A 23,848-nucleotide genomic window follows, 5' to 3' on the forward strand; every position below is an offset into this window, starting at 1 on the left:
ATTTGAAAATTGTTAATTGAAGAGATTGAATATCTAAAGGGTAATTTGTTTAAATTAGAAAATGACTGCTGGAAGTGACAACAGACTGCATGTTACCTTGCAAATGGGAAAGAGGAATTACTCAGCTGGTCCATAGGTAATCTTCTAGCATTTTACCTAATTTATCTGAACATTACATATTTAGACAGTGTAGTTACTTTAAAGAAACTACTTTATCTTAACAAAATTTGGGCGAGACCAAAGAACTAAATGTATTCCCCTGCCAGCTGTCGTTTCATTTTTCCTCCCTTTAGCAGTTGAGAGAACTCGAGGCCCAGAGAAGTGAGTTGATTTGTCCAAAGTCACATAGCTGGGAAGATGGCTGTGACTAGAGTGGAGCCCAAGTCTGACTCCTGAGGCAATACTAACCTTCTGCTTCAGAGGTGCCTCGGGGCTCAACACCCCCAGGGGCCCTGGCGGTGTTCAGCTAGATGCTTCGTAGCATTTATGGCAGGAAGCCGAGGTATTCTAGGAATGCTTTCCCATTGTCCTGTAAAATAAAATTCCTGGGACTCTGCTGGGAGGCAGTCACAATTTGCGTATGTGTGCATGCGTAATATGTGTGGGCACACCCTTGTGCCTGTTTTTCCATATTTGAATGGCACAAATATAAGAAATATTTTACTTTCCTCTTTGACCCTAGTCTGAGGAGACATTGGCAGGTCCTGGAGAGCAAATACTCTAACGTTGCTGCTCAGATCCAGCCAGTTGAGGTCATGTAAAAATCTGGACTTAGATTTACCAGTTCCTTAATTTTTCAAAATAGTCTAGAAATCCATTTTTCTAAAAATGCAGAATTTTTACATTTTCAATCTTGGCAGAAATCATTTTAGTATCTTTAGAAACACAGTTTAGGCTGAAAAACACACATCCCTAGGTCTCTTTGAGTTGAAACCTCTGGATTCATAACATGAAGCTCTCTCCCTTACCTGCCACGAATGCAAATAATTCATTTAGAAAATAAAAGTGTCTCAATTCTCCATAAAAACAGGTGATATCCAGTAAGTAGGTACAGAATTGAAAGAAACCTACACAAAGTGACTGAGAGACCCCCTCTCTTTTTTTTAGGTAATACTGAATCTCAGAGGAAAGACTAGAACTAATTAGAGCTGTTTTTAGTGAGATCTCAATTTCAAGAAAGTTGCTTTTGTGATTTTTGTGTTTGAGTTCAATGGAGAATTAAAAATTGCATTTGTCTGCAAAGAGTTACAGGTGGCAAAAATCTGTCTTTAAATTCTTATGACCTCTTTTCACAATTTGAGAAATTGTTGTTTATTGATTGTTTTTGAAGATGGAGGGGTGCCATCTAATGGTGGTTCAAGAAACCTTCCTTTAGACACACGATTCTTTTATTTCAGAGGCGCGAAAAGCCAAGAGTGTCTTACTTCTTCTTGACGGAGATACCTTTCAGATCTGGCAGCTGCATGAACAAATCTTGACTTGATTTACTGCTTTTGAATTTTCTTCGAAGGATTTAGTATAGTGAATCTTTCATTTTGTGTTTTGCCAAAGTGGAGTTGAGAGAGCACGATTGAAACCCGTGATCTTTGAGAGCCCCACGTAGCTCTGGAATTGAAGCATCTGTATACTGTTCCTTCTTTTTCTCTGGTGGGCATTTTGTAGTCCGAATATGAGCATCTTGAGTGGTTTTTGTGGTCTGCTTATTTGGTGACTTATGAAAATGAGAGTACATGATCTCATGGAAAAATAAATAATTGAAAATAAGATAGAAATCAGATTTTATGTATTGTATCAGGTATTTACTTACCTCATTTGTGTTCAGTGACATGCTTCTTTTCCTGGAAATATTGGTCCAAACTGTAGGATTGTTTACTGATATGGTTATGGAACCAAAGTCCTATGTGTGTGCCAGGGTGACTTGTTCTGTCATGGTTACACTTCCGAAAAAAACAAAACAAAGCAGATTATTGTAGTAAAGTATGCTTCACAAAAGTTTATAAGCATAACTCATACAGATATAAAATAAGCATGTATCAAATATTTTATTCAACCGATTAATGAGGGAACCAGTAGGATGTTAATACTGGCTCAAAGAGCTTTTGAGGAGCTAAGTATGTAATAGAAAATTAACAAAGGAATGTTAAGATTTCTAGGTTACTTATAAAGCTGGTTAATGTCCTACTGGGCAAAAAAACTGTGACCTTTAGGTTATCTACTTCACTGGACAAAAATTATTGGCACCTTTACCGTATGAAAATTTCTGAATTTACATATAATTTCACCAAGTCTGAAACCTTTTATCAGTAGTAAACAATTGTTGAGTGAAACAAAGTACATTTCTTTAAATTTTGGGCAGATCTGTGCCCTGTATGATATTGAAAGTACAGGCCGCATGCATTTTTCCTTACCTTCAAGATTTGGATACTTTTAAAAATTATTAATATGGATAAGCCTCATGTCTGTTGCCATGCTATGAGTCTCACAGTCCAAGTTAAGACCACTGTGTTTGGTCCTGATAAAATTAAGTAAGGCAAGGGAGTTTGGAAGAGACTCTTGCTTTCCTTTACGACGCTGTATTTTCCCTGTCTTCCCACTACTCTAAAAAGATGGGTTAACTTATTCCTTCCTCGTTTTCTCATTGAATAAACATATCTTGATGACCTATTATATGCCAAGGACTGTGCTGGGTGCTGGGAATGCAAAGACATCCAAGATGGGCAAGTTCATTGTCCTGAAAGTGATTTTGTTGTAAGGAGAGAGACAGAGAGACAGAATAAGTGCAAATTGTGATGAGAGCAATGAAAGACAAAAGGCTGAGAGGAGGATATCAGAGGACAAGTTTCTGTACGTACAGAGAATAGAAAGGTGGTGACATTTACTCAAAAAAGTAACAGATTTTAAAAAAGGGCCATGTAAATTACAGGTGGAAGAGAAGAGAGTCCTAGGCCTCAAGAGCAACCAGCCATGGCACAGATATGGGAAAGGCTCTGCAGCACCAGTGTGGCTTAGTACGTAAGCAGGAGAGTGGTATTTGACAGAAAAGATAAGATGTGTTTATATTGGGTGTTGTGGTCCATGATAAGAAGTTTGTATTTTATTTTAAGTTCAGTTAGGAACCTTTAAAGATTTTTTTTAATGAAAGCTTTTTTATTATGGAAAATTTTAAACACATGCAAAAAGTAGGAGGAATAATACAGTGAACCCCCCTAAAACCATCACCCAATTGGGGACTAGATCCCAGGTACTTTGACTCCTAATGTATGATTAATGCAAAGGTAGGTGAATGATTAAGAAAATTAACTAGTTGAAAATATGAAAGTGATAAACGTAAACCGTTGGTATCACTTAATGGGAGACTTTAGAATGTTTGGTTAAAACCATGACAGACAGGATTAAAGTCACTTTGAATATTTAAGAAAATTGGGGAAATACGAGCTTTAGGTATACACTTTTAATGCTGGGTCTGTGTATATGACCTGAAATCTTATGGTAAAGGGCTTTTTTTTTTTTTTTGAAAAAAATTATATACACTTACACAGATAGAAGAGGAGAGATCAATAGCAGTGCAGTTTTTGAGCCAAAAGGCAGAATGGATAAGTAGTAAAAGGCAGTGGAAACTGTTGTTTTATTGATGAGATCTACAATGATGATGGTGTATAGTTAAAACAATAAACATGTTCCCCTCATGAGTGTCTACATGGACACCTAGTATCTATCTCTCTGTTAACCACTGGCTTGAAAAAATATGTTGATTCCTGTAGTCTATAGGTAGAAGAAAACAGAATTTGCTGCAGGAATTTTCTCCTATAGACATACTTCTTAATATAGGCATATAATCTTTCTTGAGAGACAGGTGAAGTTGGTTACTATAATGGACTGTGGGTGGAAGCAGCATATGGCAGGTGTGGACTGGTGGGAGAGAGACTTACTTTTTACTGTTTACTTTTTTCCTTTTTAATATTGTACCACAAGTATGTATGTTATTTAAAGATGACTAAAATAAAATATATTCCTTAAGATTATAAAGTAAGTAAAAAATAAAGCTAAGAAACATTACTTATAGTCTGAATAAGGAGACCATTTTCTTTATCATTGAAAGGTATTTAGCATTTCCTCAATTTGTAACATTATTTTGTTTTTGAGAGTTGCACATTTAAATTCTGTTTTGGTATGGAAGAAGGAGAAGGCCATTTTTTTGTTAGTACTTGCCAAATACAAATAACACAGATTAAGAATTCTTAGAAGCTGAATAATTGATGATATAAATGAAACTTCTCATGTTCCACAGGAGTAATTCTATAGTTTTAGAATGCCCTTTAGTAAATGTAATAGAATTCAAGTAATTCTAAACTTGAAAACCTTGCTCCATTAGGATCATATTTTCAGTATGAATTACCTGGTGGTTGCACCATGGGAAGATGCTTGCTGTGGCATTGGCAAGGCAACAGCTGAAGCTAAAAGGTCAATGTATCCTTTCAATAATGTTTGTCTTTTCACCTTGTCCTGTCATTCACAGAGGTTGTGCAACTGTTTATTGTGAAACTTAAAAAGACAAAGTTAACATTTAAATTGGTGAAAGTATTGTATGAAAGTTAATTACTGCAAAATCAGCAAAATCAATTGAATTCTCATGTTTTTCAATACATGTCATCTATTGGGTCCTTATTCTCATTTACTTATTTTATTCTGTTCTGTTTCTACAGACTTATTAAAAGTTAAAGTAGAAGACTATCCCCTTTAATTCAGAATATACTATACTTTCTACTTTTCCTAGCGTACTTGTTAATAAGAGGCAAGATGTGAGGAAGGTAATATCCTAGATAAGCAGGATTTAGAATTCAATGATTATTATAATGTATTGTTTTGGTGCATATTGTTTTATAAATGGAGTTTAGTATGTTTGTGTGCTAAGTAATACAAGTGAGGAATAAAATTAGCAAATACCACATTTTTAGAAGGGAAGAAAGCTAGGCATCCAGGAAAAAAGCAAGAGAAAGGAACTAATGCTAGGCTAATTTAAAAACGTATGATATTGAGATTCCTTATGACAATCAGATGGGCATTAACTTTTTCAGAACACTGAATCTTTGTGTTCTCCTGCCCTGCTTTGTTCTGTTGTGAAGACAGTTTTGGTTTGTCTGTGTGTCCTACATTTCCTCACTGGTCATTGTTCATTTCAAGGTACAGGGGAAAATATTATAGATGGTGGCAAAATTGCATGGAAACAGGAAAGAAAGCCAGTGTGGTGTCCTTTCACAAATGTTTAGAAAAGACTATGACTGTTTAATGTTAGAGCAGAGACAGAGGGACCTTCCACTTGGTATATCCTAACATGAGTTCACAATGTCACAGATTTCAATTTAGTGGATAAATATTGACGTTGAAAGTGACAGAATATCCAACCCAAGCTGGCTATAGCAAAAAAATTTAATTTATTGCCTTAGCAACTGAAAAGGCAAGGGTAAAACTGGATTCTGGAACCTAAGCTTGATTATCAAGACTTGGCTCCTCTCCACCTCTTGGCTCTGTCTTTGGCTGTGTTGGCTTCATTTTCAGGCTTCGCAGGAAACTGGCCCCAGTCAGCAAGATCCTGAATCCAGCAGTAGAGGGAATCAGCATCCTTATGTTTAAGCAAAATTCTCAGAATTGTGTCTTGTTGGCTTTGATTGGCCTGATCTGAATCATATGCCCATCCCTGTGGGTGCCCTGGAGCCAAGGACCGTTTCTTGTGGATCTTTGTGTCCTCAGTGATTAAAACGAGTGTTACACATTGTATAGCAGGTGCTCAGTACACAGAAATTACACCAAACTGTAAGCTGCTCTTCTGAAAGCAACCAGTTTACATTGTAAGAGCTACTCTAATACATTCCTGGTTTTAATTTTGAAGTGATTTTTTTTTTCTGCAGAATTATGTGTCTTGTTGCATAGGCTGAATATGATTACTAAAATCCAAGAACCCAAGACTCTGTACTATCAGAATTCTGTCAAAACTTCATAATATAATTCAGGAAACAAGAAGCAAGAGGGTAGCCTAAGTTTCTTGTTAGTTTAACACGCTAAGAGATCTAAGAGATTAGAGCTCTACTGGCAAGAATAGTTTGTTTCCTTCCTTCCTTCCTTCCTTCCTTCTTTCCTTCTTTCTCTCTTTTCTTTTTTCTTTCCTTTCTTTCTTTCTTTCTTTCTTTCTTTCTTTCTTTCTTTCTTTCTTTCTTTTTCTTTCTTTCTTTCTTTCTTTCTTTCTTTCTTTCTTTCTTTCTTTCTTTCTTTCTTTCTTTCTTTCTTTCTCTTTCTTTCTTTCTTTCTTTCTTTCTCTCTCTCTCTCTCTCTCTCTTTCTTTTTTTGAATCATACTGAAAGTGGGAGGTGTGAGGAGAATATGGATAGCTGGAAATGAGAGGATTTGAATATTGGAATATGATGCTGTTACAGAGTAGAGGAATGACTGAGTAAAGCTAAAATTATTCTTTCGCGATTGTGACAATGTGAATTAAGCACATTATGATCTTTAAACATGTGTTGTTTGAAATTCGTTTTATGGAGAAATTTTAAGTAGGTGATGGGTCATGTAAAGCATTCATTAAATCTAATAAGAGAAAAGTGACCTGAAATAGATGAATGACTTATGTTTTGTGTCAGTTACTAATACCTGGTCTTCTGAGTTTAATAAAGGGAGTTCGAAAGGCTAGTAGCTTTTTGGTATGATAGAGGAAAATGTACCTAGTTGCCCTAAAAAAGAAACTATTCAGCATTTGTGCAATTATGCCTGTCTTCTAATGCAAACTTCACTTTTAAAGATTTTTCTTTATTTTTTAACTTCTATTGAATGCCTACATTGCCTCAACAACTTTTCTTACAAGTTGAAAAGATGAAAGCAGAGGAGATTAAATTATCAATGATGTCACATAATTTGAGGCATTTCCAATCATGCTTGTTTGTTCATTTTGCATAATTTGAAAACACTGATGTGCTCCAATTTTAAATGGATTTACTGACTTAACCACAAGATCTAGGAGTTCTAATTGTCTGGGAAACTGCAAGAATGCACCATTTGAGCTCATAGGTCCTGACATTAAAAGATGCTGTTAAATATTTAAAGTAGTCAAGAGAACCATAGTTTTGGTTAAATAAATGTAATGTTTATCAGAATAATAAGGGGCAAACTTTGTGATTGTGCAGTTTTATGGTAGTTTTGGTTATTGTGCATGAGTTTGAAATATTTAAATGCTTGGAAAAGTGTAGCATGAATAGGCTACCATATTAGTCAAGATGGGGATGTGTGACTTGTAGGAGTAAAATGTAAGAGGCAGTCTTGTGTGGTTACGGGTACAGAGTCTGGAGGGTGGATTCCTGGGTTCAAATCCTGCCTAGTTACTTAGCTAAATAACAGTGCAAATGTTAACTAATCTGTCTGTGCCTTAGTTCACTCAGCTATAAAATGGGGTTAATGATATAGCACCTTCTTCATAGAGATGTTGTGAAGATTAAATGTGTTATTGTGTGTCAGGTACCTAGAACAACACTATTTAAGCATCTGCTGTTATATAGTTACTTTCTATAGGTTATTACAGGTTTTCTTCAGGATACATGGAATCTTAAAACACTGTATAGTAATATGTAGAGAAGTGTCTGAGCAAGCCTACAGCAAGTTCAAGCATACTGCACTGAAAAACTCAGTGATTAACTTTAAGCTACCAGTGTGGTCTGTTGTGTGTCTACTCCAAGACACACCCCCCACACTTTCTCACACTCTTGGGTGGAGTATTTCAAAGGGCATCCCAAGGATCAGTTGTATTAGAATCAGTAGGGCTGCCTGTTAAATGCAGATTCCTGGGCCCCACCCTAAACTCACCGGATCAGAGTTTCTGAGTTTGCGAATCAGCAGGTGAACAAATGTGGGTGTTGCTCCTTATGCATAACACATTTTGAGAACTTGTGTTCCCAGTCGTTCATGATTTCCCCTTCTCATACTATAGCTCACACTCTTTCTCACTTAGCACTTCAAGTGTCTTCTTATTTCTTTCAGCTTAAGGAATTGAGATTTTGCTTTCAAAATCACGATAGACCAAAGTTGTCTTTTTTAATGCATCCAAGGCCTGGGCCTACCTCCTTCCCCCTTCCCCCTCTTCTATATTCTCTTTTTCTTCCCTAGTTTATTTCTTTCCCACTATTTGTTGTGAGATGTGAAATCATTCTGGCTTTAGAATTCCACAAAAGATCTTCTGTTGTCTCTGATTTAGCCCAGAATTCTTACTTTCCTGCTTCACCTAGGCGTTCCCGTTTTCCTTCTCTTTCTCACATCTTTTTTCTTTCCTTTCTCATAGTACACTTACCTGGCTAAGAAGTCGGGGAAGAGTTTGCAGTTGGTGAGGGAGAACTATTTTATTTCTTCTCCCAAGTCTTTTAGCTCCATGGCAGGCTTTCTTAGAGAGAGGGCCCCATCCTCCAGAATCTCTGTCCCTATTGGTCTCCATCTTTTTCCTACACTGTCTGAACTCTGCATCCCTGTCTACGGATTTTCCAGCCATAAACATGTGAGGCATCATTAAGCAATCCCAGACTGCATTGTTTGAATATACTTGACTGAGAAAATTGCCTTTTAACCCTAAAATATATCAAAACTCACAAAACTTTTGGTGGTTCCTAAATATAAAGCCATGTGAAGCCATGTGGAAATACCAGATACATGAAAATTTTATTACTTCTTGACCAAGGCAAAGATTAATAGGAAGCATTTTGGCTCATCGAGTACATAATGCAGCCCTTCTTTAAAACGCGTGAACTTGTTACGTTCGTGTGACTGATCACATAATCCTTTGGAATCTTAATGATCCGTGAGATAAATTGTTCACATTTTTAGAGGTGCATCTACATTACAAAACAGCAGATCTCTTAAAGGCCTCTGCACTGTTGTGCTTTTGAAAACATTTGAATCACGCAGTGCTGAAAGTGGGAACAATATTGACGACTCATAAACACACACACTGTACTAAGAAGAGCACAGTAGAAATTAGGAAAAGAAATAAAACACTTTGCCAAATTTGCTTAGTTTTAGAGCAATATGGACATTTTCTAAGAAGTGGTATTAGTGTTCTAGCCAGCAAAGTGGGAGAAGTCCTGGAAATTTTCTTTCAGTTTTCTGAAAGGATTAGCATTTCTTTGCAATATCTAAAAGTTTTTAAGAAGTACTCTCAAAGAAGACAAAATTAAGGAAAAAATAGAGATAACCAGGAAAGTTTTAGCTTCAGCTGCTTTATGTTTCAGGGGTTTCAGGGGTTCGCTCATGTTTGTATGATCATCAGATAGATAATCGCCCAGTAAGATTATTGATCCATTTGGTAACTTTCAGTTTTGGCTTGTATTTTACAGTTTCATTTGGGGGAAGGTGGGGCTTTAATTCAGTTTTTATGTTGCTGCTCAATTTTTTTTAAGAATAAATTGGAGGGACAAAATTTTTTAAAAACTGAATTTAATAAATAAGTTTAAGGCTCGTTATAACTACTATGTTAATGTGTTAAGTTATGGATAGTAAACAGAACCATAGAAGAGGATTGTGGTTTCTGACTTATTTCTGTGGTCACACATGTGAATTGGATGGCTTAATATTTGATGTGTTCATGTCTTAGTTGCTTATTAACTTTTCATCTGTGTTAATATCTGTAGACAGCGCAATTTAATGAAAATATATTGGGTATGTTTTGTGAAAAAAATCTTTTTTTTTTTCCTATAGGGATGCCCTCTGCATCTTTATTAGTAAATCTTCTTTCAGCTTTATTCATCCCTTTTGTGTTTGGAGAGACAGAAATAAGGTTTGCCGGACAAACAGAATTTGTAGTTAATGAAACAAGTACAACAGTTATTCGTCTTGTCATTGAAAGGATAGGAGACCCAGCAAATGTCACTGCAGTTGTATCGGTAAGAAATGACTGTGCTTCTGTTTTTATAGAAATAGATATGAAATTTCTTAGTTTCAGTGACAAGAATATTTTTAACTGTTTGAGATTCTGAGTAGTTCCATTATGATAAACAGTTTGCAGATACACTATTTATTCCTCTCATATTTCTTAGAGGTTTATAAAGTGCTCCAGGGTAGCACATATATTTGACAATAATAGCGTTTTAAAGATCTAGACTGATTATTTTAAAGTGTTCATGTATTTATTTTAAAACAAAACCCGAAAATATCAAGAAGTATTTCTAAGTAAAAGAACACGTCATTTTGGGTAATTTGGATTCTAGCTAACACTGCTCAAATTTATAATTGTGTCAAGTGGCTTAGAGACCGTATATGAAATATTTAAAAGTCGAAAAATGGCGATTAAAAAAACCCTTGGTTGTGTCAGAGAGCTCCTTTTTTAGGAGAAATTAACTTAAGTAGAAGTTAAGTAGAATTTGTTAAACTCTTGCTCTATCTTGCACACCACGTAGTTAGTGGATGGATAGTTTGAACATGTATTTGTGTCTGTGCTTAACCAGGAAGTCACGTCATATGCTATATTTGAGGCCCAAACTACTTGGAATTTTTGTTTTAAAAAATAAGTTTTAGGGGGAAGGTATAGGTCAAGTGGCAGAGCTCAGGCTTAACATGTACGAGGCCCTGGGCTCAATCCCCGCTACCTCCTTTATAAATACACGAATAAACATAATTGCCCCCCTGCCAAAAAAATGTTTTTAAGCAATAGGTTAAATCATCACATTGGGAAACACTGTAAAAAGAGACAATGGAGAAAAACTACCTAAGAAAGAAATCCAGTATTACGATTTTGTGCATTGCATTTTTAGTTTGAGTGTATATTACATTTAACAAGCTTTTACGAATAGTTTTGACTGTATCCTAATAATTTTTTCAGGTTACACTATCATTTTCACAACTTTTCGGGATGGTGATGTCATTTCCCAATCATTTCTGAACAATTTTTCATTGAGGTTGCTTCTAATTTTTATTGTTGTAAATGTTGCTCTTATTAAACTGTTTACATACATATCAGTTTTTGCATATTTTGCATTGTTAAAGTTGTAAATGATTTTAGGGGTTGAATTATTGTGATTTTCTCTTTGTTTCAGTGGCTCTTGATATTTGATGCTTTCTGAAAGGCTTTGCCCCTTTTTATATTAAGGCATGAGTACAAGTTTTGCAACACCTTTGACAACTTACTTGTATTTCTCAAGTATTTAAAACTAAGTCTTTTTAGTAAATGAAAACTAGAAATTGACTACAGTGTCCCTATAGAGGTGCTTCATTTTTTATTTATACTAAATCATATTTTTTCTAATAGCTAAGTTATTCACTTTGAGTTCTTTGATGTAGGAAATCTCATTTGGATTTGCACAAGAAGTTGCTCCTTTAATAATTTCATAATTCCTGCCTCCTTGCGAGTCTTATCAGCAATGCTGATGTTACAGAGTGAGGTCTTAAAAAGTTTTAAGGATAAGTTTGTAATGACTACTAAGTTTGGAATGCTAAAAGAATTGGGTCTTTATTGGTGGTGTGGGAGAATATAAATAAAACTTCAGGTTGAAAGTTTTGGAAAGAGCAGTTTCCTGGAAGCTGATAGGGAAAATCACTGATTTTCCTGATATATTTTGGCAGGCTACTTACACCTCTTCTTTGGGAGAGTTTCAGCTGCAATGTGCCTTCGTATGAGGTTTGCTGGAATCCACTTCAGATCCATCAAGAGGCAGAGAAAAAATTCACATCATTACTTTCCTATATAATTATTACTTTTCTGTGTGATTCCTTTGCCTTCCAGAGCATGAACAAATATTTTTGTATAGAATCACTTTTTTAATAATGCTTTTAAAGGAGATTCTTATCAATTGTTAAATACTTGTTTTGTTCTTGCACATCTCATCTTGTAAGCATCAGTGTCACTTGACGAGTCATGTATTTTTTCTGTCGATTGCTCCAGTTAGCATCCATTTTGCTTATCCTAACATTGTGTCATGTAAGAACGAACTGTGTTTTGCATTGATAGCTGTATGGAGAAGACACCGGAGACTTTTTTGACACATATGCTGCAGCTTTTATACCTGTTGGAGAAACAAATAGAACAGTGTACATAGCAGTATGTGATGATGATTTGCCAGAGCCAGATGAAACTTTTATTTTTCACTTAACTTTACAGGTAAGTCCTCCTTTCCCTCTTAAACTTAAACTTATAAAAATCTTAGAATGCTTAAAAATCAATTTCTCTAGAGATAAGCCAGTTTAGGTGACTGGTGGTGATTTTCATAGAAGCCAGAATTGACAGTCTCTTTGGCAATTCCACGGTCTGGTTATTCCTTAGACAATCTTGTTTAGAAGATTCTACAGCTAGTTTTTGGATTAATTCAGCTTATTTAGGAATCGCCATGACAGATGCTCAGGAAAACCTTGTCTTCCCTTTGGCCCTTTTTCTCTTTTATCCCTCCTGTGCTATCAGATGCACAAAGAATGACCGTGACTTCTGAGTTCAAAGGAGAAGGATACAAAAAGCAGGCATGGAAGTGGGAGGTCCCAGTACCTTAGAGTAGAGCGCCCCTGGGAAAAATGCTTGAATAGCCTAAGGTTTAATTGTTCTTTATGGCTTGATCTGTTAGGTTGAGGCTGCTAACACAGTGCTAGCTAATTTTTTTGAAGTGCATTGAGAAGTTTTTTAGAATGATTGTGTTGGTATGATTTTTATGAAAATGATACTTGAAGCAATCATGTTTTGCTTTTGTAAATCACTTTTTCATATTCATTTATGCTGCTGTTGAATATCAATAGAAATGCTGTAGCAAACTTTCCCCATATTTACTAGAAAAATTGTTTTAATATCTTAGGTTTAATTTTGCTCTATGATTTATAGAATAACTAATTCTGAAGTTTCAGCACCTTCTATAGTATAAGAAAAGAATTACATTTGAATAGAATTTCATACTGTTACTTAATTCTCTGTTGTATTAGTAATGACACTAGAATAATTATGTTACTCAGTGTTTACTTATTTTAACAGTCAGTGATTAATGGTTTTCAAAACTCTTTTGAAGTATTCTTGTTTGGGACTTCTTTACCATGTTGATTTAATTTGAATTTTTTTTTAATCTGTGCATTAAAAATATACTTGTATATTTATTCATATTCTGAATAATTATGTAACAACTGAAATTCTATTAAAATAATTTTTTTATTATGTTTAATTTATTAATTTATTTTTTGGCTTTTATTTTAGAAAACTTCAGCAAATGTAAAGCTTGGCTGGCCAAGGACTGTTACTGTGACAATATTGTCAAATGACAATGCATTTGGTATTATTTCATTTAATATGGTATGGTTTCAATTTGATTAATCTTGTGGTTGCTAGATAATAGTTTATTAAATTTTCTGATTACATCTCATGTTACCTCGTATCATCCTGTCTTTTGATGTGTAAATAAAATTTGCTCTAACTCTATCCATATTCTACATTCTATAGACTGTCCTTTTGTTCTACCTAAAATTTCTCTGAAGTGAGGAGTCCTTTGAAGTGAGAATGGTCATCTCTTGCCCTGATCTTTTTCTGCTGATCATTCTACCTGATTCATTTGTTACCTCTTTTGATGGCCTCTAACCCTGATGTCCTGGTTCCATCTGCTGTAACAAAATACCATGGACTAGGTGGCTGAGAAACCACAGAAATTTATTTCTTATAGTTATGGCAGTTAAGAAGTCCAAGATCAGGGCATCAGCAGATTTGGTGTTTGGTGTAGGCCTACTTCCTGCTTCACAGACAGTTATCTTTTTATTGTGTTTTGTTATGGCAGAAGGGGCAGGAGAGGTCTCTGGGGTCTCTTTTAGAGGGTACTAATCTGGTTTAAGAAGGCAGAGTCCATGTGACCTAATCCCCTCCAAAATGCCTCCTAATACCATCACATTGGAGGTTAGGATTTGAACATGAATTTTGGTGGGAGGCACAAACGTTCAGTCTGCAGTAGATGTTGTAACCTAGTTCCTTCTGCTTGATGTCCCCAACTGCCACGTAAAAAAGCACTGTCTGTTTGTTAGCCTCCTCTGAAAATTTTGAATGACTCGAGACAAGAAAAATATATTGAAAGAATACTGGAAAAACCAATTAAACTTACAATTGAATAGCAGACATTATAGCTCTTAAAAATTCTATAGTCAGTTCCTACCCTGAGATTTTCTTATTAATTAGTATTTCTTTTATTTGTTTTTTATGTGTTGTGGGGAGGTAATTAGGTTTCTTTATGGATTTTTAAATTAGTTTTTTATTTTATTTTATTTTTTAGTGGAGGTACTGGTAATTGAACCCAGGACCTTGTGCACGCTAAGCATGCAGCCTACCACTGAGCTATACCCTCCCCCCTTAGTATTTCTTAAAGATTAAAACTCTATGTCATCCCCCTCAGTTTTGCTCAGAAGTTTATTTTTTCTCCCTTATCACCATATTCACGTGTCACTGGCCAGACCTGTGTTCAGAGGATTTTATCTTTAGAAAAAAAACCACGCAAAATGGGTCCTTCCTTGAGATAAACTGTTTTTAGCTCTAAAATAAAACAAAATTTATCTCAAGTAAAATTGGATATTGCCAATATCTAAAGTAAGTTTTACTCTACAGTAACCTTCCTGATGTGGTCTTTTTGAATCATGTTACTAATTATCATTACTAAAAAATAATATGACACTCTCCAGTTACTTATTTTCCAGTTTCGGTTGGTGTATTTATGTCATTTTCTTAGTACCTTAAATTGTCTTTGAAACAAGGTAGGCCATAGATAAATATGATCTTTATAGTTGCAGTATCTTTATTGAAAAGGATACGTGGGTAATGACAATATCAGAGACATTTTGTAGCCTCCATTATATCAACATTTATAAAAATTAATCACTTCTATTTGAATGATAGGGGATTATTAGTTATTTATGAACCAGTCTCCCTAATTGCTTAATTTTTCTCCTTACTGCCTTTTCTCTAAACTTACTCCCAGCTTATCTCCAAACTCATGCTGATTGATTTAAAGCTTTCTTTCCTTCTTCCTTTTTTGGCATTAAATATCGTAGCTCCCTCGGAATCCTAGTCTCTCGCATTGGTCCCAGGTCCCTGATTCTTGTGGTCCCAGAGCTGCCAGGCAGCCTCTGACTGAGCACCTGCCCTGTTTGATTAAAATTAAACTAAGTAACTGTTGAGCTCACAGTAGTTACTACATAGGCTGACTTTGGTACCTGGAAGGATGATGATTATACTGATGATGAAGATAACATTGATGATGATGATTGTAAGTACAGCCAACATTTGCTGGGCCCTTCCTGTGTGTCATGTACAAGGATAAGCTCTTAGACATGAATGATCTCATTGAAACCTCATCACAACCCTTTGAGACAGGCATTCCTGATCCTGTTTATGGACTGGGATACTGAGACTTAGTGCCACCTGGAGAGATGGGCCCTGCTGCCTTAGCTAGTGTGAATATGGCCACTTCCCCCTTGCACCCTGAGTTTCAGCCAGCCATGCCAGCACATTCCAGTATTTGAAGTCTTGGCTTTTTCTTCCCCTCAGTGGTCATGTCCTGAAAGTTGCTGGCAGTTGTCCGTTTTTCAGTGGCACTTTGACCAATGAGTGAATAGTGGTTGGGGGCAAGGCTGAGTGGGAGTCCCAGGGAGCTGCTCTGAGCTTAAGGCACAACTCATTTCTGTGACCTCCTGGACCACTGGGAGCATTTGAATGTTTCATCTTTGGACCAGATAACCTTTAAGATTCCTCAGTAGAGCAGTTAGTTGTTGGTAGAAGTAGACCAAGAACCTACATCTTTTGCTTGACTAGTTTTGTTTCTTCTATACTATTACTTTAACCTTTTAAGCATTTACTAGCTACAGTTAATGAATGCTAGGAAACTCCACATTCTTAGTGTGCAATGTGGATTGATTTGTCTGTGGAAATTGAGTATTCCCATGTTATAGTTTGCATGACCTCCTACCTCTGATGGATCAATGCCTGATGGTCTTTGCTCTTCCCAATAGCCTTTCTCAGTCACAGCGAGTGAACCCAGGGGCAGAAATGAATCTGTGCCTCTTACTTTCATCAGAGAAAAAGGAACCTATGGAATGGTCACTGTGACTTTTGAGGTAAGTTCGCTGTGAAATAATTTTATATGGTAACACTTTAGGGTTCATACCAGATGGCTACAAATTTAGAAATCAAGATCCTTTTATAATAAACATGACCCTTAATGAAAATGAAATAAAAGTAAATACTTCCATTATCTTTTAAATGTTATGTTTAGTATACGAATGTATTCCTTTCTACTTGAATATACTATGCTTACATGAAACACAAGCTATCATTTTAGGTACAGGATAGTAATAAACCACAAATTGAATAATAATAATCATAATAACAATAAAAGTGTAAATTATATAAAATTCATAGAACTTTCATGATAAATCTTTTCAAGGATATAAATTTAAAAAATTCCCATGGGTTTCTTAGGCGTATATAAAATTACTTAATATGCAGTCTTCCCGCTTATATACATCCCACATTTAAAAAAATACACTTGATGGATGGTGTTAACAGGAGTTACCTCCAAAAACTGGAAAAAAAATTGGTGTAGAAACAATAAGACATCATCAGGTTATGGTGTTTTCAACTCTTTGTAGATGTCTGGAGTTATTTTATTGGGTCTTAAGGCTATTGTTTTGTTGAAATGATTACAGCTAACATTTGTGAAGCACTTAATACTGCCCGGTGCTGTTCTGAGTGCTTCATGCTGAATATCACTGCATGCAAACTGCACCTCTTCCCAGCACTCAGCCTCCCTCATGCCCTTTTAGATTTTTTCTCCATAGTACTTATCATCATTGGACACACATTTATTTATTTTCCATTTGTTCCCTTTCATTAAATGTAAGGTCCTGGTGATCAAGAAGTTTGCCTTGTTCACTGCTATATCCTTAATACCAAGAAGAGGTCAGGCACAGAGTACTTAAAAAATACTTTTCAAAAAGTATATGATTTTATTAAATCTTCAGCTGTAGCCTGGGGAGTGGATATTATTATGCTCATTTTCAAGATAAGGGAAAAGCTGCACACAGTTGTTAAATACCTTACCCAAGATTATGCCGTCAGTGGTTGAACTGGTATTTGATTCCATTATGTAAGAGAATATACTAATTTTAAATACCTTCCTCTCAAGAAAAAGCATTTATGCTTTTCTTGAAAAGAAGTATTTTTTCCTCATTTAATATTATGGTTGAGAAGAAAAGAGAAAGCTCTTAGAAACCATGTAGTTTACTATAATTATAGTCAAGATTTATAATTATATTATAGGCCTTGACTGTCAATTAGAAAAGCAGACTTAATACAGGTTAGTATCATTCTTCTTGCAAAACCTTTTTAAGTAAATATGTCAGCTGGTATCACAATAACGCTTTCTTACTCTTGTGGAGTATTTTATATTTCTTGATGGCACTGTGTGTTTTCTTGCAGGTCGAGGGGGGCCCAAATCCACCTGAAGAAGATTTAAGTCCAGTTAAAGGAAATATCACGTTTCCTCCTGGCAGAGCAACAGTAGTTTATAACTTGACAGTACTTGATGATGAGGTACGATAGTGTTAAATGCTTGAAAGGAACAAGACGTGTTAGAGAACATTATGAAAAGTATTAAATTATGTTCACTATTTGAAATTATTCAAGAACACAGGCCTATGTAAAGTTAGTGTATTGTGGTCAATTATGCCTTAACTATTAATAGCTATTTTGGAATATATCTTGTTAATATTTACCTTATTTAATTCACATGAAATTGTGTATCTAAAGGGTGATGAACTTGAATGTAACTGGCAACCACCCTTAATACAAACATTGAAGCTTTCTGTAAACCTTGAGGATTGATTTTTGCTAGTGATTTCAGTTTTGAGCAGGTACAGTATTACTTACCCAGCGTAAATATTTTACTATAAAAGCAAAGAAAATTCTCTTACAGTTGATACTCTTTTGTTTGGATATTTTAAATGTTCACATTCATAGGAAGGCTTTTGTTCTTTTTGATTTCACATCGAAGCTACCAAGGAATGAAATCTATGACACAGCTAGTTTAACTGGTAAGAAAAGAATGAATTTGAACAATATGTACAAAGATGTCCCCCAAGAGCTAATCAAAAGAAAACTTGACTTTTAACGAAATAATCGCAGTAATATAACAGAAAAAAAGGGAATAGCTGGGAATTTATAATCATCCCTCTACCTTCCCACAAAATATCATGAAACCAAATTACAACAAATCCTAAGAGAAGAAAAAAATGAATTAGAAGACATTGTTAGAAAAGAGTATTTATCTTGAAAAAATGAAGTTATAGGTAGCATCGATAACTCAAGTTCATCTTCTGGAAGCTAACAAAAACCTTTTGTTTTTAGATCCCAAACGTTGAACAGGTTATAATTTGGGGCAATGACTAATTATATATTTTAATTGTAAATTTAAAAGATCATCTTTTGAAGACCTGATGTGCAGCATGGTGGCTGTAGTTAATAATATGGTTTTGTATACTTAAAAGTTGCTGAGGGTAGGACTTAGGCAGTCTCCACATACACACACAAAGAATTAACTATGGGAGGTGATGGGTGTGTTAATTATCTTGCTCTTGATAGTCACTAAGTATCTCTCTCTCTCTATATATATGTATATATATGTGTATATATATATCAAATCATCATGCTGTACCCCTTAAGTATATTAAAATTATATTTGTCAATTATTCCTTAGTAAAGTTGGGGGGAAAAGATCATCAAATATTACATTTCTTTTTTTGAGATAAATAGCTTTACTTTTTATATTGCTGTTGATGGAGGTAAACATACGTATTTTTTCACTTTCATTCATTTAAAGTGAAGGAAAAGCTCAAATAGCACAGTAAAGATTATCCCTAGGATTTCTGTGCAGTTAAAAAAAAGAAGTTTCATTTTAATGGTGTCATCATTTTGCCTAATAGTGACTCTTATGGCTTGTTCTCCAGAGAGCTGTGATGAGTATTTTGAAAATTGTATGATTTGTATCATATATTTAACTCTTGAGTTAGAAACCATTTAGAGAGAAGCAAGAATAATTCACATGATTGAAAACTAACGATTTGTGATGTTTAATGTAGTTTTTCAGATTCTTAGTTATTATTTGACCTTAATGCTGCTTCTGACCCTACCCACCTGATGAAACTATAAGAATTATGTCCATTTTAGTTATCTAAAGATTTATCAAGTTGAAAGACATTATACCAATACTTCAATACCTTTGCTTTATCTAAAACATGTTATTTACCTTTGGAAAATATTTTAGTAAATGGACACCAGATAAACCTCTTTATCTGTTTCCTTCAGTTAAAGAATCTTTATTTCTATGTATTTACATTGAAACATAGGGACTTTATACACTATGGGTTTTTTTGCACATGTTTTGGCTATTGGTGTTTTGCCACTGTTTGTATTTCTTTGACAGGTTCCAGAAAATGATGAAATATTTTTGATTCAACTGAAAAATGTTGAAGGAGGAGCTGAGATCAACACTCCTAGGAGCTCAGTTGAGATCATCATTAAGAAAAATGACAGTCCTGTGAGATTCGTACAGAGTGTTTATTTGGTACCCGAAGAAGACCACATACTCACAATCCCAGTGGTTCGTGGAAAAGGTGACAATGGAAATCTGATTGGATCTGATGAATATGAAGTTTTGATCAGTTATACTGTTATAACTGGGAATTCAACAGCACATGCAGTGCAGAATTTAGACTTCATTGATCTTCAGCCAAACACAACTATTGTTTTTCCACCTTTTATTTATGAATCACACCTGAAATTTCAAATAGTTGATGATGCCATACCGGAGATTGCTGAATCATTTCATGTCATGTTACTGAAAGATACCTTACAGGGAGATGCTGTGCTCTTAGGCCCTTCTGTTGTCCAGGTCACCATTAAGCCAAACGACAAACCTTATGGAGTCCTCTCACTCAACAGTGTCTTGTTTGAAAGGACAGTTATAATTGATGAAGATACGACATCAAGGTAGGATTTAAATGTTGTGTTGCTACAAATACTTAAATATGTTATTCTAAGATTTAATGTTTGTGGTGTTGGATATAGTGATGAGCTGTCAAGAGTATGTGTCAATTCCTCGACTGTTGTTTCACTGTTTTCTTTCTTGTTTGAGGAGTGATTTAAAGATGCAAGTGAATTCATGTTATGGTAGTTTCCTAGGACACATCTACATCTCTACTCCTTCATATTAAAACGATCATTCTTTATGATTTGGATTCTGCTTTTACCAGTGTCTGATGGCCAACTTGATATGAAAATACCTATTTGAGGGAAGTAGAATGTATCGTGTGACTGTATATATTTCTTTAAAAAAATTCTAGATTTGAAGAAATAACAGTGGTTAGAAATGGTGGCACTCATGGGAATATTTCTGTGAACTGGGTGTTGACGCGGAATAGCAGTGATCCTTCACCGGTAACAGTGGATATCAGACCAAGTTCTGGAGTTCTCCGTTTTGCACAAGGGCAGATGTTGGCATCGATTCCTCTCACCGTTGTTAATGACGATCTTCCAGAAGAGGCGGAGGCTTACCTACTTCAGATTCTACCTCATACAATACGAGGAGGTGCAGAAGTGAGCGAACCAGCAGAGGTAGATCTCTTGTTACATTTTACTTGGGTGACTGTTTCTGTGCTATGAAATAGCCAAAGAATTTGATCACATAAATCACATTTCTGTTTAGTTCACTGTGACAGAAAGAACACTGATTTTAGAAATGATAGTTGCTTCCCTTTCTTGAGGTTGTTCCTTCTATAAATAAAAAGTTTGCTGTTAAAAAAATTCCACAAAGTTTGCTAATGTGTTTTTGATTCATCGTTTACTCTATTACATGTAAGAGTGATCATTTTTAGATGTGGTACATAAATAAATATTACAAATCAGAATAGTCTTAGAAAATAAACCATTTGGTAATCTCAGATGTGAGAATTCTATAACTTTAATATTTTATTCCTTTATCTGCAGCTTTTGTTCTACATTCAGGATAGTGATGATGTTTATGGCCTAATAACATTTTTTCCTATGGAAAATCAGAAGATTGAAAGCAGTCCAGGTGAACGATATTTATCCTTGAGTTTTACAAGACTAGGAGGAACTAAAGGAGATGTGAAGATATTTTATTCTGCACTTTATATTCCTGCTGGAGCTGTGGACCCTTTGCGAGCAAAAGATGGCATCTTAAATATATCCAGGAGAAATAGCCTCATTTTTCCAGAACAAAAGACCCAAGTCACTATAAAATTACCAATAAGAAATGATGCATTCCTTCAAAATGGAGCTTACTTCTTAGTACAGGTACTTTAATGATGAAAATAATCTTAACTTTGGTTAAACTGTAAGTGTACCTATCTGTGTGAGAGAGTAACTAATCATTACCTTGCCCTCATCTATATTTTGGGTTCTGTTGCTCACTAGAAATTCTGTGGGAGTCCAAAGAGAGACTGTCTGCTCCTAAGACATAGAGGGATGGATGGAACAAAGGTTGTACTAAAGTCAGTATTTTAATCATGTGACAATAAAAGCAGATCAGACATGAAATGTGGGGCAGAATGTGATGGATGACATAATGGAGTGATTCATAAACTGTTTGTGGGGGAGGGCCGGGAGGGAGAGAGCAAGAGACCTGCCTTTCTTTTGAGTTGATTTGGGAAAATGAGATGTAGGGATGTGGTTTGTAGGGTAAATATGTTTTTCATGATGGATACTGCAGGGAAGGCATTTCAGAAGTAAAAAAGTATGAGAAAAAATGTATAGATACTTTAAAATAATATACTAAAAAATCTGTTGGTCTAGTAACTGTAGATAAAAATCTTTGGAGTTTTTCTACTTAAAAAGAAGAGATAAGGACCCTATAATGTATTTTGCCATCTTATGTCTTTAATTTCTTAACTTTTATTAACCATATAATAACCAAAGCATTATTTTTATTGCCAAAGTTTGAAAATCTGCACTCACTTGTGATACTGTGCTTATATTTTCCAAACGGTTGGTATTGGTTGATTCTGAAAATTAGAAAGCAAAAAAGGGTGCTTATCAAATTTTGGTTATATAAATAAATTTAATATGGAATCAGATAGTATGAATGGATCAATAAAGGAAGAATGTGTAATCTGTGTCACCATGCATTTTGCTAACTGAAATATATATCAAATGAAGTCTCATATTCCATTAATTTCTTTGACTCATGCTGCATTTAAATTTGTTTCATATTTTTGCCTAGATTGTATGTTTTATTATTGCCTTCTCTGGAGTGTCTAATTGCCCCTTTCCATATGCTGTCCTTACCACATTAGTCTAACAGCTGTCTTACATGCGTGGGATGTTGAGTTTAGCTGCAGTAATTACTTTCTCCACTTGCTTCACACCTGCTACTTGGAACTGTTTCTACTGAACTCCTGAATTTTCTTTATTTTGGACCTTTTACTTCTTGGATTGTGTTTTAGTTTTGTTGGAGTGCATCTGTCCTCTAAATGTGCAGGAAAGGTATGTGCAAGGTAAAATTTTGAACAACTGAAAATGAAATTTCATACTCACATTGATAGTTGGCTTGGTAGAAATTTCTAGATTAAAATAATTTCTTCTTCAGAACTTGAAAGATATTGTTGTTTAGCTTCCAGAGATGCTGATGAGAAATTGGAGTGGAAAGAAATTGTTTACCTTTGTGGTTTACTTGCTCTTTATCTCTGAAAGCTTTTAAAAAGCTTCTTGGCTTTCTGAATTTCACAGGACTGTGTCATACCTTACTCAGCATGGGGTGGGGTGGACCCTTTCATTCTGAAGACTTTTGTTTTTGAGCTGGGCCGCTGCTCAGGCTTGTATGGTTTGAGCATTAATTGAGGACTCCTAGCGGAGGTGTCTAGTCAATGACCTGTTCTCGGGATATGTGATTTGTCAGTACGTAGGGGTGCCTTTTTGCTGCGTGCCTGTCTATAGGGAGACCTTTTATCAATGTCCCCAAAAGCTTTGTCCCTAGTGGTGAGAGATCTGTTCTTCATCTTTACTACTATTACTATTATTATTTTATTGTGTTTCCTCATATTGGGGAAATTATGATATGATGCATTCGCCTGTCTAGGAGGATAGCCCACTTTTGGAGGACCCTTGAATTTCTCTTTTTGGTGTGATGGGTGAACAGAACATGACATCATTCACAGTTGTGTCCGTTGCCCCTGCAGCTTGTGGAATGTTCTTGTGAGATAACTGGCTAGATGGTGGGGGATCTGGATCTGTGGAGTGGACTTGAGCAAGTGGTCAAGCCCATGGCTCTGGCCTTGTTGAGCAAGAAGTTAAAGCAATTAGAATGCTGCTGCCAGAGCACATTTAGAGATAAATTTAGAATTTTTGAAAAGCTTTCAGTTTGGCCTTATACAGAAATATGTCATAACTTACTTTTGAAAGTTGGTTCTTTTAATATATGGAAATACATACTAATTTCACCAGTTTGAACTCAGGGTAGCATATCCCAAACTTAGGAGTTCTCTGGTGCCTCTGAGAGATAATAACTTGTCGAGTGGAGTTTCAGAATTTAATGGAGGTTTTTGTGTTTTGTTTTTATTTTTGGCATCAGTGCTCTCCTTCGCCTTCTCTGTTGTCAGTGTCCTCTGGCTTCAGAGCATTCTCATTAATACAAATCACTCAATCAGTTTGGGCTGCCGTAAAGACTGCCACAGACGGAGTCGCTTAAACAGCAGACGATTCCTTCTCGCAGTTCTGGAGGCTGGGAGTCTGAGATCATGGCGCTGGAACGGTGGGGTTCCAGGGAGAGTCCTCTTCCTGGTTTGCACACTTACATTTTCTTGTTGTGTC

At 35.5% G+C, this 23,848-nt stretch overlaps 1 protein-coding gene across 1 annotated transcript in view; it reads left to right on the forward strand.

The window, feature by feature from the left end:
* Positions 1–23,848, forward strand: part of ADGRV1 (adhesion G protein-coupled receptor V1) — a 471,474-nt gene that overhangs the window by 22,514 nt on the left and 425,112 nt on the right. The window contains exons 2-9 of the mRNA XM_074360351.1: positions 9,727–9,911; positions 11,972–12,121; positions 13,190–13,285; positions 15,976–16,080; positions 17,444–17,557; positions 19,446–20,011; positions 20,365–20,635; positions 21,008–21,337. Of these exons, the coding sequence (XP_074216452.1) occupies positions 9,727–9,911; positions 11,972–12,121; positions 13,190–13,285; positions 15,976–16,080; positions 17,444–17,557; positions 19,446–20,011; positions 20,365–20,635; positions 21,008–21,337 (1,817 nt within the window). The remainder of the gene's footprint in view (positions 1–9,726; positions 9,912–11,971; positions 12,122–13,189; positions 13,286–15,975; positions 16,081–17,443; positions 17,558–19,445; positions 20,012–20,364; positions 20,636–21,007; positions 21,338–23,848) is intronic.

The sequence above is a fragment of the Camelus bactrianus genome, chromosome 3 (assembly GCF_048773025.1).
Source record: "Camelus bactrianus isolate YW-2024 breed Bactrian camel chromosome 3, ASM4877302v1, whole genome shotgun sequence".
Lineage (NCBI taxonomy): Eukaryota > Metazoa > Chordata > Mammalia > Artiodactyla > Camelidae > Camelus > Camelus bactrianus.